This window comes from Amblyomma americanum, chromosome 10 (assembly GCF_052857255.1).
Source record: "Amblyomma americanum isolate KBUSLIRL-KWMA chromosome 10, ASM5285725v1, whole genome shotgun sequence".
NCBI lineage: Eukaryota > Metazoa > Arthropoda > Arachnida > Ixodida > Ixodidae > Amblyomma > Amblyomma americanum.
The window spans coordinates 110,369,887-110,386,229 of record NC_135506.1 but is presented as its reverse complement, the minus strand read 5'-3'; the positions used below and the strand labels follow the sequence as shown (position 1 = coordinate 110,386,229).

At 45.9% G+C, this 16,343-nt stretch overlaps 1 protein-coding gene across 1 annotated transcript in view; it reads left to right on the top strand.

Annotated features, from left to right (window-relative positions):
* The window catches only part of LOC144106178 (putative sodium-dependent multivitamin transporter), a 107,542-nt gene extending 95,244 nt beyond the window's left edge, over positions 1-12,298 (top strand). Inside the window, exons 15-17 of the mRNA XM_077638916.1 lie at positions 999-1,105; positions 7,876-7,970; positions 11,192-12,298. Coding sequence (XP_077495042.1) covers positions 999-1,105; positions 7,876-7,970; positions 11,192-11,320 — 331 coding nt within the window. The 3' untranslated portion in view covers positions 11,321-12,298. The remainder of the gene's footprint in view (positions 1-998; positions 1,106-7,875; positions 7,971-11,191) is intronic.
* The last annotated feature ends 4,045 nt before the right edge of the window (positions 12,299-16,343 follow it).

Here is a 16,343-nt window from a genome sequence, read left to right as displayed (position 1 = left end):
TGTCGACCTTCCGATCATAAATTATGCCTTTCCCGCCTTCCCCTTAGGCCTTCGTTGAAATAAAATTGTAGGAAATGTTGCTAGAGAAATATTCATGTTATTTTATCTCAACGATAAAACCAGCTATCCTCATAATAATAAAAATTCACGAGTAAATCTGAATAGAGTGGCGAAAATGAGTGCTAAGGGTTGCCATATTGAAGCATGGTCATGAAGGAGGGTGCTTTGGCAATGTTAAGCACCTCTTCAAGTTGGAACAGTCTTTTACCAGGGAATTGCAAATGTGGTTCGGTATAGTTGCTACAAGAATATTCTAGACAAGCCAATCCGCATAACTCACTTCGTGCTTTAGACGCCAGTGCCCAGCTTGTCTTGAGCAAATGAGCTCAAATATAACGTCGATCACACTACCTTAGTCGCTTCATTGAGAGCAAATATCAAGATTTTGTTACGGTTGCTTAGGTTGTTTTGTTGCCTACCAGATGGGTCTTTCGGTTGCAAAAAAAAGAACAGTTTGCCTGCACGACATGTAATATTCAGATTCGATTATTATAGGTCCGAGTTGATTTATCAATAAATAAATAAATAAATAAATAAATAAATAAATAAATAAATAAATAAATAAATAAATGAGTTACAGGTAAGAGTGGCTCGTCTGTCGTCATGAAGCATTGTACTTAACTCTGGTTCCAGCATGTGCTTTGTAGTACGCAAACTCGTATCGTTAGTGCCATACAATACACGTTATGAGCTTAGCTGGTTCTTTGAATGTCTTACCCTACGTGCTTTACGCGCTTGAACACATCAGTGTAATGTATAACGTACTCTTCGTCGAAGGTATCACTATTATGTCAACTACTGTGCTGAAAACATACGCACAAAAAATAAGAAGGATGAAAGATATATGGGCGCAAACATCCATGCACCTAATGGGCTCGATAACTTAATCGAACTAATGCATGGGTGCATAACTTAATGGAACTAATGCACCTGCGCAGTGGCGAAAACGGCGTATTCCTGCTCTACCGATTGTCCTCTTACTGGTGCTCACTTATGGCCATGGTGGCGACGGCATCACTGAGCCTCGCGCTCAGCCTCATTTTCGGTAAGAATGACGTCACTGCACCTCTTTCCTTGCCCCTGCCTTTTCGGAAGGCTCCTTTTTTGCTCCGCGCTCCCGGGACCGGGGGAAAGCATGCCCGTTAAGAGATCATTTCATTCTCGATAAAGCCCTGCTTTGAATTGTTTCAGAAGAAAGAGGCACAGAACTGCGCCAGCGAAACGGTTTTTATACTCCTCTTGAGAAAGTGCTAGAGGTACGACTGCCATAAAAAATGGTTCTACTCAGTTGCCTCGTGACCGCCTTCTTGTGAGGCAACATATGACTTCTTCACAACTGAATTGCTGGGGTGCAATAAGGCGCATTTATGTCGAACATTCTTGGGCACAAATTTTGAAAATGATAAACTGTAAGGTACTGCTATGAAAATATTGAAGGTAATGGTCCACTCTTCCGATATGTAGCTAAATACTTCTTTCACAGTTTTTTAATCACTCGCCACGAGCAGTTAAGACTGGCATAGAAAACTAATGAGGAACGCTTTTAACGATAGCAAAAATGGTAAGAGCAAAAAAAAGCAAGCCTGCTGACGGGAGATCTGCGGATATATTGATGGCTATAGTGAAATCTTACGACATACGAAAAAGTTGCAATCATAAGCAGTAATTGGTAATGCAATTGTGTTGCACTTTCAAGAATTTTTTTTAATGTAATTAGTAATGCACTTTAATTACTTTTCAAAACTAATTTTGCCATGTATGCTCTATTCTTCTTCTCTAAGCCTTCTCTTTTCTACCATGATATTTAAACATGTTCCTCTTATTTGCTCGTGAACTGCTTGTTACTTATGAGGATGCATGCCAATACATCTGCGACAGCACAAACAAGTGGTCTATGAAAGTGAAGTTGAGATAAATATACACCTATTGAAAAATGTACGCCTTTATTCCCGTACATATATGTAAACTCACCCATCTATATGAGCTATTTGCTTTTCAGGTTTTGATTTTACTTCCTCTAGCACTAAATATTCAATATAGGTTACCACCATCTAAAAACGTAATAATTGTTTTTTTTTGGGACAGACAGCAAAACTTTATTGAGCAAGTGAGTTTTAGACCCAGCTGGGTCCCTGGGCCACTGCGCGGTCCCGCACTGCATCAAGTAGGTCATGCCGGGACATGACGTCGGCAGCCCGAGTCACCGCAGCAAGCTGCGATGTCGGGTCTGCAGACATAAGCAGGGTCTTCCAGTCCTCCCAGCTCGAGATGGCGTGCTGTCCCCGCGGGGGAGGGTCAGCAGGGCAGCCGAAAAGGATATGGGAGAGTGTGGCGTGGGGATCACCGCATAGGGAGCATGCAGGGGATGTGCCGCAATAGTGGGATAAAAGGTGAGGGGATGACAGAGAGCGGGTCTGGAGGCGTCTGAAGAGGCTCTTTTGGGAGTGCGTAAGAGAGTGGTGGGGAGGAGGGTAAGTCCGACGGTCCAAACGGGGTATTTGCGTGAGCTCCGCAAAGATATGCGCCCGCTCCCTCGAGAATCCTGGATCGAGACTGTCCTGAGCCCGGCAATTCAGGCCTCGGGCCAATTTATCGGCAGCCTCGTTTCAAGGGTTCCCAGAGTAAGCCGGCACCCACTGAAGCTCTACCCTGCACGGTAAATTTTGGGTAGGGGTGTTCAACAATTGCCAGGCAGGGGCGTGAATCCTGCCCCTGGCAAAGTTGGACAGAGCCGTTTTGGAGTCGTTGAAGATGTATTGGGCGTCCGAAGGTGCAAGGGCTAGGGCGATGGCGGTCTCCTCTGCCTCCTCAGGCGTAGAGCCCGAGGGAAGACGGTGAGTTAGGGAGTGAGGTAGGGTTGGATTGTAGGCAACTGCTACAGCTTCATGCGCTGTACATGCTGCGTCTACCCAAACGGCATCGTGGGCTTGCCCATAATACTTATGGAGGGCATTAGCGCGAGCTACGCGGCGAGGGATGTGACATTGGGGATGGACGTTTCGAGGAAGGGGTTTCACAACGAGAGGTATATGGATGTGTCGAGGGATGGTTATAAGGGTTGTCTGGTTAGCGGGTATGTTGATGCGAAGGGAGGAGAGTATATGGCGGCCAGTGGCGCTCGTGGCAAGTCTAAGGTACTGTGTCTGAAGGTGCGCGTCAACTAGTTCCTGAATGGTGCTATGCATGCCTAGTGCAAGAAGTTTGGCTGTGCTAGTGCTACGAGGTAGGTTTAGCGCTGCATTAGTCGTAAGGCGGATCATTGCGTTCACGCGTTCGGTTGCCGTGCGGCTCAATTTGAGATATGGGGTTGCGTATAGAATGCGGCTAGGCGTAAATGCATGCACTACTTTCATTTTGTCCGCTTCGTCTAAACTTTTGTTAAGGGAGGACACTCGGCGAAGAAGGTGCAACACGGATTGCGTGGAGGCCTTGAGCCTTTTAAGGGTATGTTCATTTCGTCCAGAATCCTGCAAGTGGAGGCCAAGGATGCGGAGGGCGGGTGTGATGGGGACAGGGGATCCTATTAAATTGATTTGGATGGGCGAGTTAGCGCCAGATTTTGGCCTAATTAGGAAGAGCGCGGACTTAGATGGGGAACATTCGAGCCCGATGGATGACGCGTGAGAGGAGATGTTGTCTGCTGCTAACTGAAGAGTTTCCTCAATTTCCCCGTCAGAGCCATGAGTGGTCCATGTGGTAATATCATCAGCGTACAGGGTATGCTTTAGGTGTGGGATTAGAGCCAGTTTGTGAGCTAGGGGAATGAGAGCAACATTAAAAAAAAGGAGGGAAAGGACCGCCCCTTGAGGGGTTCCGAGCTCTCCGAGTGTATAAGGGGATGTGGTAATCTGATCTATGTGCAGGGAGGAAGTGCGGCCCGAGAGAAACGCGCGAGCGTAATTGTAGGTTTTAGGGCCTACCTGTAGAACCTGCAGTTCCCGTAAGATGGCATCGTGTCGAATTCTGTCAAATGCTCTGGTGAGGTCAATTGCCAGGATATCTTTAGTGTGGTGGGGCATGGTATCATTAAGCACGTCATGCGTAATTTGAAGTAGGGCGTCCTGCGCAGATAGATGCGCACGAAAACCGAGCATACTGTGGGGGAAAGGGTGGTTGTCTTCCATGTACGTTGTTAGCCGAGCAAGAATTATGTGCTCGAAGACCTTGCCTAGACAGGATGTAAGAGAAATGGGGCGGATGTTGTCTAGGGTGATAGGCTTGTGGGGTTTTGGAATAAAAATAATTTTTACTTGCTTCCACGAGGCTTTCACCTGCCTCCCAACATTCGTTAAAGTAGTTGACTAAGTCAGAGATGGAAGCATCGTCAAGATTTCTGATAGCTGCATTGGTAATTTGATCATCTCCGGGAGCCGTATTCCATAAATTCAATAGGGCGGCACGAAATTTTAATTCTGTAATAAGGGCGTAAAGCTCGGGCTGGGGTGGGCCTGCATAATCAGGATACTTGCAAGGGAGACCGGGGGTTGTATAGGTGCATTTCACCTGGGCGAGGAAGGCGTCGGTGTCCTGTCGATGGTTGTGAGCGAGGCGGCGAATGCTAAGGCGCGTCTGAGATTTGGATTGCGTGGGGTCTAGCATGTGCCGTAACAGATGCCAAGCGCGGGTTGTGGAGAGATTGCCGCGGAGACCGTCACAAACCTGAGCCCAAGCTTTGCAAAGAGTGGCACTACATTGTATTATTTGGGATTGAATCTGGGCAAGTTTGAGTTTTAGTCTCCTATTGTGTTTCTGAGTCTTCCACCTTTGCGTTATGTTATCCTGTGTTTGGAGGAGGTGGGCGAGCTTGCTGTCAATAACAGGGGAGAGTCGAGCGTTTGAGTGTGTTGGCGAATGTCTTTTTGCAACTGAATAATCCAGGTGTCTAGGTCGAAGGGGGCCTGTGTTGGCTGCGCTTGTCTAAATTTGCGGAGCGCGTCCTAATTAGTGAGCTTAACGGTAAATTTGCGCTGAGATCGGTGATAGTTTAGCGTTATTCGAATTAGGTGATGATCGCTGCCTAGTGTGGAAAGCATTCTTTCCCACTGCAGGTGGTCCAAGTTTCTACCAAGCGTGAGGTCTGGGCTAGTATCGGCAGTAACACTGTTACCAATCCGCCTAGGTAAGCTGAAATCATTAAAGATGGTCAGGTGGAGCGCCAGCGTCTCATTGTATAAAATTGTGCCTCTGTGGTTGGTGCCCCGATAGCCCCAGTTAACGTGAGCGCAATTAAAATCTCCGGCAATAATTAGGGGGTTTGATCTGGCCAACTGGGTTGTGGATTTGAGAAGTGAGGGGAGTAAGTTAATTGGCTGACGTGGGAGAAGGTAGCAGTTAAGAAAGAACAGGCTTGATTTTGCAGGTGTGGGCGGTAAGACTTCAATAAGGCTGTTAGCGATAGGGGAGGTAATTACGTGCTCCACGTAATTCAAGGATTTACTGACGTATGTGACCACCCGAGGAAGATCAGTGGGGTCTGAGGGGATAAAAACGTATCCTGGCAGCTGCCTGCAAACATTGGCGTCCTGAATGGCGATAATGTCTGGTGGGGATGACGAACTTGCAATAATTTGCTGCAGAGGATCGCGCTTTCGCCGAAAGCCCCTGCAATTCCACTGAATAATCTGTAAAGAATTCAGGCCTGTCGGAGGAGCCAGGGGAAGGAGGGGTATGGAGAGTGGGACTGGGGGAGGATAGTCCGTTGAGAGTCCAGGAGTGAGGCGAGTTAAGCGCTCCTCTACCTTGGTCATGATGCTACATATGACACTATCCATTAGACTGGTAATGGTAGATTCAATCATAAGCTGGCACTGTGCAGTGAGCTGCGCAGTAATGCGCTTTGTGAGCCTGGCTTCCAAGTTTTGGGCGAACGCCTGAAATTTGGCGTCTAGGTCTATTGGTTCGACTGGGCTCTCATCAGGCCTAACTTTTTTTGGGGGGAGGTTGGGCGGGTTGGGTGGGTGAAGGGGAGGGGGTGGTGGATGGGGAGATACAGCAGAAGTGGCGGTAGAGAGGGCTCCCATGAGCTGCTTTACCTCCTCTCGCAGAGCCTTCACGTCCGGGTCCTGGGAGGTCCTGGTGTTCGTCCCGGCAGCCTTGGAGGCCCATTTTGCAGTAGACGGGAGGGTCGTTTTCAGCGGAGGAAAGTCGTTCTTGTTCGTTTGCAGCGGAGGAAAGTCATCCTTGTTAGGGGGCTTTGCCTTCTGGGGCGATGGGTTGCGTGGTTGGGCGGTGCGATTTCTAGCCATGCACGAGCCGGTGCCCGTGAGGTGCTGGCCTCCACAGAGAATGCAGGTCGGGATGCAGGACGGCACATCTTGCGGTTCATGCTTGTCTCCGCACCGCGGGCCGAGACCAGTCTTGGGGTGCGGGCACACGTCATACCTATGGCCCGGCCGACGATAGTTCGTGCACGCGTCTGGACTTCCCTTGTACGGCGTGCATCTGTATAGTACACTCATGTAGCCTATGGTATGAGGGACTGGTCCGTGCGCAAAGGTGATCAGAACGGAATGAGTCCTACCCATTCTGCGGGCTGCAATGATATCAGCGTACGGGTTACGGGTCTGGAGGTCCCGTAGCATCTGCTCCGGCGTCTCCTCCCAGTAGGCTTGCGAGATGACTCCACGCACAGCAGCCGCCGGCGGTGCAATGTAGGCTGCGACAGGGTAAGCGGTCTTTTGGATTACCACTTCCCTGAGCTGGATGAGGTGAAGGGCGGTTGTCTCGTGCGGGGTAGCGACCATGAAGGTGTTATTCGTAGGGTGGATCCTCAGGTGAATATCCCCGAGGTCACGGCCAGCAGCGCTGACTTGCAGGGCTTGCAGGAGTGGCTGCGCCATGGTGCCTTTCAAAGCGAGGCCTCTTTGTCGGTAAACGATTCGTATAGTGCCGGGAGGGAGTGAAGCAAGTTGTTTGCTTCGGTGTGCGACTGCGTGCGTCGCGCGCAGCTGTTCTTGTTGAGGACTGTATGTAGGCTTGAAAGTCGCAGGGGTAGCGGACGCGGACGCCGTAGGCTTAGATGGAACAGACGCTGCTTGATGGGATATGGCCAGCGTTTCCGCGCTTGAAATTTCACCCTTGTACGCGCGGAGTATCGGGGTCCACACACTGGGGCGAAGGTCATCCCTCTGCGCTTGCACCTTTATGGCTGCTGAGGGTAGGTGCGCTGCCGGTGAGTGAGGAACGCAGCGCACCGGCGAGGCTCGCCTCGATGAGGTGAGGCTTAGCGCAGCGGCACAGCAGGCGGAGACGTTTTCACTTGACGTTTTCATTGTTAATGAACGGGCACATTCAAAAGATGATAACGGTTAGGGCCCGTGTACCTTCCTGGATCCGTTGAGGGTCTTGATGGGGCCCTGGGAAGATTAGCTGGGCACAGGAGCCAGAAATTGGCGGAGTCGATGCGAGACGCGTCCGCTCACTCGGGCCACTCGGGCCCCTAGCGGCGATTCTTTTTTTTTTTGGTAAAGGAAATGGCGCAGTATCTGTCTCATATATCGTTGGACACCTGAACCGCGCCGTAAGGGAAGGGATAAAGGAGGGAGTGAAAGAAGAAAGGAAGAAAGAGGTGCCGTAGTGGAGGGCTCCGGTATAATTTCGACCACCTGGGGATCTTTAACGTGCCCTGACATCGCACAGCAGATGGGCGCCTCAGCGCTTTTCCTCCCTAAAAACGCAGCCGCCGCAGTCAGGTTCGAACCCGGCCGCGGCGTGAGCGTTTTTTGGAGGAAAAATGTAAATTTAAAAGCAAAGTAATATCGTCCTTACGTGATAATTTCATCTGATCTGGTGGTGCTTTTGCTTTACTTTTTTCAGGACAAAATTCGAAGGTGGGAGAAAACCAACGCCACTGCAGCCCCATTTTTATGCGCCTCTGGATGCGCCTAGGCCTTCTTCCTCACCAAACAAGGGTACAAAGCATCCTTGCTTTTCCAGTACGATGCTGTTGCTCACGCGATCTCCAGAACCCAGCGGTAGAAAAATAACACGTTTTTTGTATTCAACGTGGCAACGCGGATGAATGTCAACATCCTCCGTTAAGTATATTTGGGTCACGGGGTTTCCTAGAAATTTTGCCACTTCATGCCTCTTGCGGCGCTCTGGTCACTTCTATGTCTGGAGGTGCGCAAACAGTGGATTCCTTAAACCTGGAGGCATCGACGCGATAGTGTTAAGGTTCTTGTTCTGCAGAAAATCGGGTGCCGTCGGTGTTGAGAGCGAAAAAGCAGTAGGACCTCCTGCTACCTAGGGCACGCGATCTTCAGACGTCATCAGAACCCGTCCAACATTGGCAGGTGGCAGTTAAATTAACAACTGGTCGCGGCAGGTTTCTCGGGAAGAGCAAACTGGGCCTCGCAAGCCCCACTGTTGCCTGTGTTTAATACAGCCGCATGTCGGGGCGGTAGCGCTTCACTTGACAGCAGCACCACTGTGTCAGGAGCGGCATGAGGGTAACCTAGAGAATGATCAATTCTTAATATATGGGCATTAACCCATTGCGCGATCGCGTCATACCCTTAAGGCGCAGCTTAAATGTCCCCTACAATTAATGTTGCTTTTTCGGCACTTCTGACCTAATTTTTGAATGAGATCCGTTGAGGTTACAGGAGGTTTCTCCAATTTGCGCATCTGGCGAAAATTCAAACTATGTGGATGTCATTTTTGATAAGTTCTCTTCATTTAACACCTGATACTGAAAATAGGCGCTCCCAAAGCGCTATAAGTCAATTCCATACCGCAAGGGCACAGCTAGCTGCGGACAAACAAGACGAACGACAGCGCAAGTAGGCAGAGTTAGCTGTCTTTATCCGATACGATGCGCGTGGAATTGCACAGCGCGGCGTAGACCGTCAGCGGCATACTACTTGTTCCGCAAACGCGAATGACACCTCATTACTGCTGTCTAAGAAAAACTTGTTTTATCTCCTAGAGGGTATTTATTTGTCCTTCTTGGACATCACTAATGTCGTTGTTATAGGGTGCTTTGCTAGCAAATGCCAGGGTGACAATTAATGTAAGCTGTATGGTAAGCCTGCATTGTCAGCGGTGTGGTACTTTGGAATACAGCTAAGACTCGCTAATTAGCAGGATGGTTAAGTAATATTGAATAAATAACTAATTAAAACTGTTAGGCTTATTAATTATTGACAGCCGTCTCGCCACCGTAAGCAATATTCATATCAGTTTTACAATTTCAAAAACGCTGTTATCGTCAGTGATGTCGCTCAACAAATTTTGGCTACATCACGCCAAAATGCATGCGCTTTCGAGAAGCTTGCAGGCAAAGTAACCTCTCCAGGTCACGTAACTCGTCGAAATACCAAAAATTTGCTGGATCACAGCGCCGAGGTTACCGCGTTTTCAGAATTCTAAAATCCCTTATGAATATTTTTTATGCTGGGCTAGACGCCTCTGAATAACTAGACGCCTCTGAATAACTAAAAACCTTAACAGTAATAATTGAAAAGTTAACTATTTAGTATTAGTTACCCAACCTTCTAGTTAGCGCCTCTTAGCTGTATTCTGGTGCACTACGCTGCTTAAATCCTGTGCCGAGAAAGGTTTATGGTGTATGGTTTATGGGGATTTAACGTCCCAAAGCAACTCAGGCTATGAGAGACGCCGTAGTGAAGAGCTCCGGGAATTTCAACCACCTGGGTTTCTTTAACGTGCACTGATATCGCACAGTACACGGGCCTCTAGAATTTCGCCTCCATCGAAATTCGACCGCCGCGGCCGGGGCTATGCCGAGAAAGGTGATCTTCCGACTCAAAAAGCCGATCTTTAAATAATGTGTCAAGTCTCAGGTGAAACACCCTGTATGTTATCAGGATGTGGCCTCATTCATTCTGATGTCGGCGCAGACAAGATAACGTCTCTCATGCACCGTGGTTGAGGGCTGACGAAAGTGACGAGAGTGCGTCCGCAGCGGAGGTCAGAAAAGGCGTTTTGGAAATTTCTGGGATGGAGAAAGGCAGTGACCTAAGGATAACCTTTTAGGAGTTATATTTGGTGTAGGCTAAAAGATATTGAACTGTGCTTGAAAGGAACCCGAATTTCAGAATATTGTGTGCTGAAGTTGTGGAAAACGTAAAAAGATTAGCAATGAAGCGTACAAAATATATAAAGCATCCTGAGCCTGGTGGCGCCTGCCACGACCCCATTTTAAAGGTGTCAACTCCACAATCAATCATTCCAGAAAGCAGTAGTTTGCACTATACGTGCCACCTACAAAACAGAACCGAAGGAGTTACGGGAAACTGTAAGAAATAGAACAACGTGAATATTAAGCCAAATAAAAAGCAATCATTTTCTGGTACACATTGAGAGAAGCAGGTAAATGTCTGAGGTCTAATGATAAATGATAACAGCATTAATTGGTGAAGCATTTAATGGGTCTACCTAAAGCTACATCAAACATTATGAATAGATCACCGATATGGGGGTGCAATTACGACGATTTGGGTGTCCTGGTTAGGCAAATAAGTACCCTTTTGAAATAATTGTCAAAGGAAATTGAAAGTATCTTTCTTACTTTGATGAAAGAAACAAAGGGAAATAGGCACTGAGTTATGTTAAGTGAATCAGGGAAGCTTTATCTGGCATCCTTGCTATTTCTGATGCAAAGACTGCTGTGTCTGATAGTGCTACTAAGTTGGTGACACTTACCGCACGTTTGAAATTCGTACTCGCAGACAAATGCCAAATAACTTTGGAACACGTTTTCGATTCACTCGGTAATTAGCGACATAACCAATTGTGACTTTTATTTGTTGTTTTAAAATAAAATTTCCTGGGCGTTGGCGCTCCTCCTCAATTAATCTAACTGATTACTACAACGCATAAGCTAGTGTCAGAATGCTGAGTTCTAGGAGCAATAACATCACCAATTTTTTTTGCCATCTGTATTACAAGTGTAAGCTATATGCTCTGAAATTTAAAAACTAAAAATAAAACTAGAATAGCACTGCCACTGAGAAGTTCCAAGATGATAAACCAAATTTTTTATCGACGTACCAGCAATTTTTATGTGTAGACTGTGATGCGCACCTCAGCTACAGAATTTTAGCTACTAAACATAACAAATATAAAACAGCGCCCATTGTTTTTCTGTGTCATTTTTTTCTCGCAGGGCGCTTTGAACAATGCCAGTGAAGGCTTCAAGGGTGACACCACTGAGGAGGAAGTTTCTTCAATGCTCCGGCTCAAGGATTTTCCCTGCAGTAGCATTTTACGCATTCCTAACAGTGCGGTTAGTTAATTTGCGACAAGCATACTGGTGCTTTGTAAGACATGAAATAAGTGAACCACTCAACGCCTTTGTAAACTTAAGTTGTTGAACATTTTGGTACTTCCGAAAAAAGGAGCAACACCGCTTGGCATTGTACCTATGTACAGCTTTTGTCAAAAGTATACAGCCCAAGGGGCCTGCCTCTGAGCCCTGCAGCGCGGCACCCCTTGCATACTCAGGAACCATAAACTCACGAAGGCAGGAGGAACTGAATTCCTCAACCCTCCTAATCTTAGGGCTATCAAATGTGCTTAAGAGGCCCGCTACACGGATTGGAAGAAAACCCTTTGTGCTGTAAATTTTTGACAAAGCCTGTACGCTATATGCCGCTTTAAATGCTTGTAAACATCACGACATTTTGTGCACGTGGACTGATAGTGAAGAGGCTGCTGAAATTGGTGTCATCGGCAACTGCTCATTGATTCAAGTTGGAGCGCATTGATCGCCACGATGGTGGCAAGGCCGCGAACAGATAAATTCTGCCAATTACCGGTTGTATCTTCATTACTTGGCTGAACATGCGATTTCAGCTTCGAAGAGAGCTCTTAACATAAAGCACTGACCAAGAGACCGCAGACAAATCTGCGGAGTAGCAACTGATTGTATTAGCTGTAACAATCACAATATACACGAAAAGGATCCACTCAAAAACGAAACTCGTAAAAATGAATAAACAGGCGGAGAGCACGTTCTTCCCGACTTGTCACTGTCTAGACGCAATATCTCTTCTATTTTATTTCACAACCCACCGCGGCGGTTGAGGGGTTAGGGCACTCTGCTACTGAACCGGAGGATCCAGGTCCAATCACGACCACAGCGGCCGCGTTTCAATGAAGGCGGAACGCAAAAGGCCCCCGTGTGCTGTGCGATGTCAGCTCATCTTGCCCCAGGTTGCCGAAATTAATCCTCCGTTACGGCGACCCTCATAGCCCATGTGTCGCTTGGAGACGTTAAGCTGCACAATTTACAATATCTCTTTTTCAGACTAAATCAAAAACACTGACGCATTCTATTGGTCTGCTGAGGTTTTAAAACGGCCCACGTACCTTTTAGAATGTTATCTAAAATAGATTAGCGTAAACCACGTTTGAAGAATTTCCGTCTGATTCTGCTGCCTTTTACCCGAAAAGCCTCTACAAGGAACGTAACTACAATGTGGGGTACGAAACTTGCACAACAGAAAAGGTACGCACGAATTATGGCACATAGAAACTGACATATCAAATTTCTGACTTTCTGAGCAATCACCCTGCTGTATTCACCATGCTCAAGGAAAGTAAGTCCAGCTTTCTTGAGCAAAATTGTGAAAATTGGAAAATTGTAAGACAATGTAATGGAAATATTGAAGGTAACGCTCCATTATTCCGATTTATAGCAAACTTTTTCTTTTAAAGTGTTTCTATCGACCGCATCAGACAGTTAAGACTGCCATAGGAAACCAATGGGGAACGCTTTTGACGATAGTAAAAACGTGCATAGAAAAAGAATACGAGACTGCCGTCGGGTGATCTGCTAATATATTAATTGTTGTAGTGAAATCCTACGTTATATGAAAAAAGTGCGTTCATAAACGGTTTCCACTCAAAAATGCTTTTGTACAGAATTTCTCGGTATCGTTCACTTAAATCTTTTAGAACGAATGTTTTTGTACGTTTATTGTCGCTCCAAGACATGTAGTTGGAGCCGTATGGTAACCTCTTTATGCCTGGGTTCCTTAATCAGTGCTTTGATCTGTCTTCTTTTCTTCATGAGAGCTGTTGTCTGAATTCTTATATATATATATATATATATATATATATATATATATTATATATATATATATATATATATATATATATATATATATATATATATATATATATATATATAGATACCTCAAGGGCGCTTGGGTGAGGGCTTTACATGAGGGGTGGGCTAGCAACCTGGTGTTAATACAACATTGTTTCGATGGCTTTCTTGAAATGGTCCGGGTTTGCGAGAAGGACGGCACTAGTGGGAAGACTGTTCCAGTCACGCGCTGTTTGGCTGAAGAAGGAATGAAGGTGAGTCACGGTGCGAGCAGGAGGTGGGTAAACGGCCTTGTGGTCCATGGCTTGTGCGGGTTGAAGAACAATGAGCAGGCTGCATAGAACAGTTGTGAGGAAAGTTGTGATACATTTTGTGATACAAGCATAGCCTTGCAACAATACGGCGCTGCTTGAGGTTAGGTAGGCATGCAATATTTTTCAGGGAATTAACACTGATAGAGTATAAGTGGTTTGAGTAGATGAATCGAACGGGGCGATTTTGCTCAAGTTCAATACAGTTGGTTAGGTTAAGTTGAGCGGGGTCCCAGATGGCTGATGCCTACTCCAATTTTGGCCGAATTAATGTCTTATGGGCTAGCAATTTAACGCTTCGTGAAGCTAGACGTAAATTACGACGAAGGTAGCCGAGAGTTTTGTTAACATTGTTAATTATCCGCGTTATATGGGTAGATCAGTTAAGGGTACACGAGATGTCAACACCAAGATACTTAATGCAATTGCGGGGTAAGACACTAGAACCGTTCAGAAGACAATCGGAGGTAGGGTATTTTTGTCGTCTGTGGAACGAAACAAGCGCAGTTTTGTTAGTGGTTAAGGCCATCACCCATCTACGGCACCACTCCTACAGCCTTAATAGATCACATTGAAGAACATTCTTATCTGCTGCACTATTAATAGAACGCTGAATGACACAATCGTCGGCGAATAAGCGGATGTTTGATGAAATATGATTAGGCAAGTCATTGATGGAAATTAAGAAAAGGAAAGGGCCAAGAACTGTGCCTTGCGGCACACCAGTTAGTACGTTAGGGAGTGAAGAAGATTTGTTGTTGGCTTCAACAAACTGTTGACGGTTAGTGAGGAAATCTTGTACCCAGTTGAAGACGAGCGGGTTTAGATTTAGTTGTGAAAGTTTAGTATTAGGCGTCTGTGAGGGACTTTGTCGAAAGCCTTCTCGAAATCGATGAAGAGAGCGTCAACAGGTGTGTTAAGGTCAACATTAGTACTTATGTCGTAAAGAAATAGCGCAAGTTGGGTGTCGCATGAAAGTCCTTTTTGAAATCCTTGCTGGTTAGGGTGAAAGAACTTAACAGATGTAAGGAAATTTGTGATTTGCGAGTAAATAACGTGCTCCATAGTTTTGGAACGGACGCCGTTTAGAGATATGGGCCGGTAGTTAGTAGAACCTGGTTTGTGAACTGGAACAATCTTACCAACCTTCCAATGATGAGGGACGTTGCCAGATGACAATGACTGCTGAAAAATGTGGGAGAAAATAACACTGGTGATTTCCTTGGTGCTTTTGAGGACTGTGGCATTGATGCCGTCGAAGCCTGCTGATGAAGTCAATTTTAAAGTTTCGATTACTTTCAAGATTCCTGGGGGTGAAATTGTGATATCTGGCATAATGGGATGGTTATACGAGAAACATACGGAAGGTTGTCATCTGGTTCTTCTGTAAAAATAGAAGAAAACGTTTGAGTATTTCCGCTAACTCGTCACTGAGGACAGGCTGACCTGCATGATCTATTACTGAAACTGATTTGTCTTTATCTTTGGAATTAATTGATTTCCAAAATTGTTTCGGGTTATTTCGAAGTAAGTTAGGCAGGGTGGTTTTATAAAAGGAATGTTTAGATTTAGTAATCTGTGAATTATATATTTCGGACGTGATGCGGTATTTCTGCCTCGCCTCAGGACTCTTGCCAAGTTTGGCTGTACAGAATTGGCGATTCTTCTTGTTTTTAAGACTCTTCAGTGCTGAATTAAAACAACGGGAGGAACTACGCTCGCTAATGCTTATGATTGGAATATAGGCATTGGTTAGTTCCTGCATTTTAGACTTAAACATTAATCAGTTTTGCTCGACAGGTCGCGTGAAGAAATCAACAGATAGGAATTCCCAAAACCTGGTTGGTTAGTTCTTCGTTGAAATCTCGATAATTACCTTTTTTTTATACAAGGTCAGTTTTTTGTTGCTTTTGGCTGCGCGGTTCAGTCTGGTGAAGCATATGCCATGGATTACTTTATGATCGCTAATTTCATCTAGGTATGACAGCGAAGGAATTCTATCGGTGTGGGTTGTAAGTACAAGATCCAGAATGTTAGCTGAATGATAGGTATGCCTAGTTGCTGATTCAGCAATCTTGGCTAGCGAAAATGTTAGGCATGTGTTAACAAAATTGCTTTCAGTATTATTTTTCGAGATGAAGGGGGCAAGGTCAGACCAAGTAATATCAGGAATGTTAAAATCCCCCAACATAACAATGGGGGCATGCGGATATAGAGATCTTACAGAGTTAAGTGCGTCATAAAACTATGGCATGAATGAGCTGTCGGAATCAGGCGGGCGATAGCATGCGCCTAGGATGATATGGACGGTGTGCAGCTCTACAGCATACGGAGACGATTTCTCAAGAAGTATGAATGGATACTCGGTGGCAATTCAAATCAAGATGTGTAGCGATGAGAACAACACCGCCGCGTCTGTTGTTGCGGTCGGCACGAAAAATTTGGAAGTCTGGGTAGGAAGAAAAAATCTCTGAATTATGTATAGATGAATTCAGCCATGCCTCGGTTAACGCAATAACATTAGAATCTGAAGAGTCGCTAAGGTTATCAAGGATGTCGCGTTCGGGTAGCACGCTCCAAATGTTATTGGAAAGGAAAGAGAGGATTTATTTCTACAGTCGTGGTTGGCACGTACCATTTGCTATGTTGAACGAAGAACAACTTGTTTTCTGGCCGGATCATAAATGTATGTGTCCTCTCCTGCTTCTAGTCTGGTGGCGAAGAGTGCTGTGAAAGCTTTGTTTTTTTATTTAAATTCAATCAGGGTTTTCCAGGCTAAGCGAGTGGCTGGAGGAAGGTCTTTTGCAACACTAATTTTAGAGTGTTTGTTTGCCCTGCTAGTGGTCAGCAGTTTTTATTTATCTTTCAAATGGGCAAAATTCACTAGAATTGGT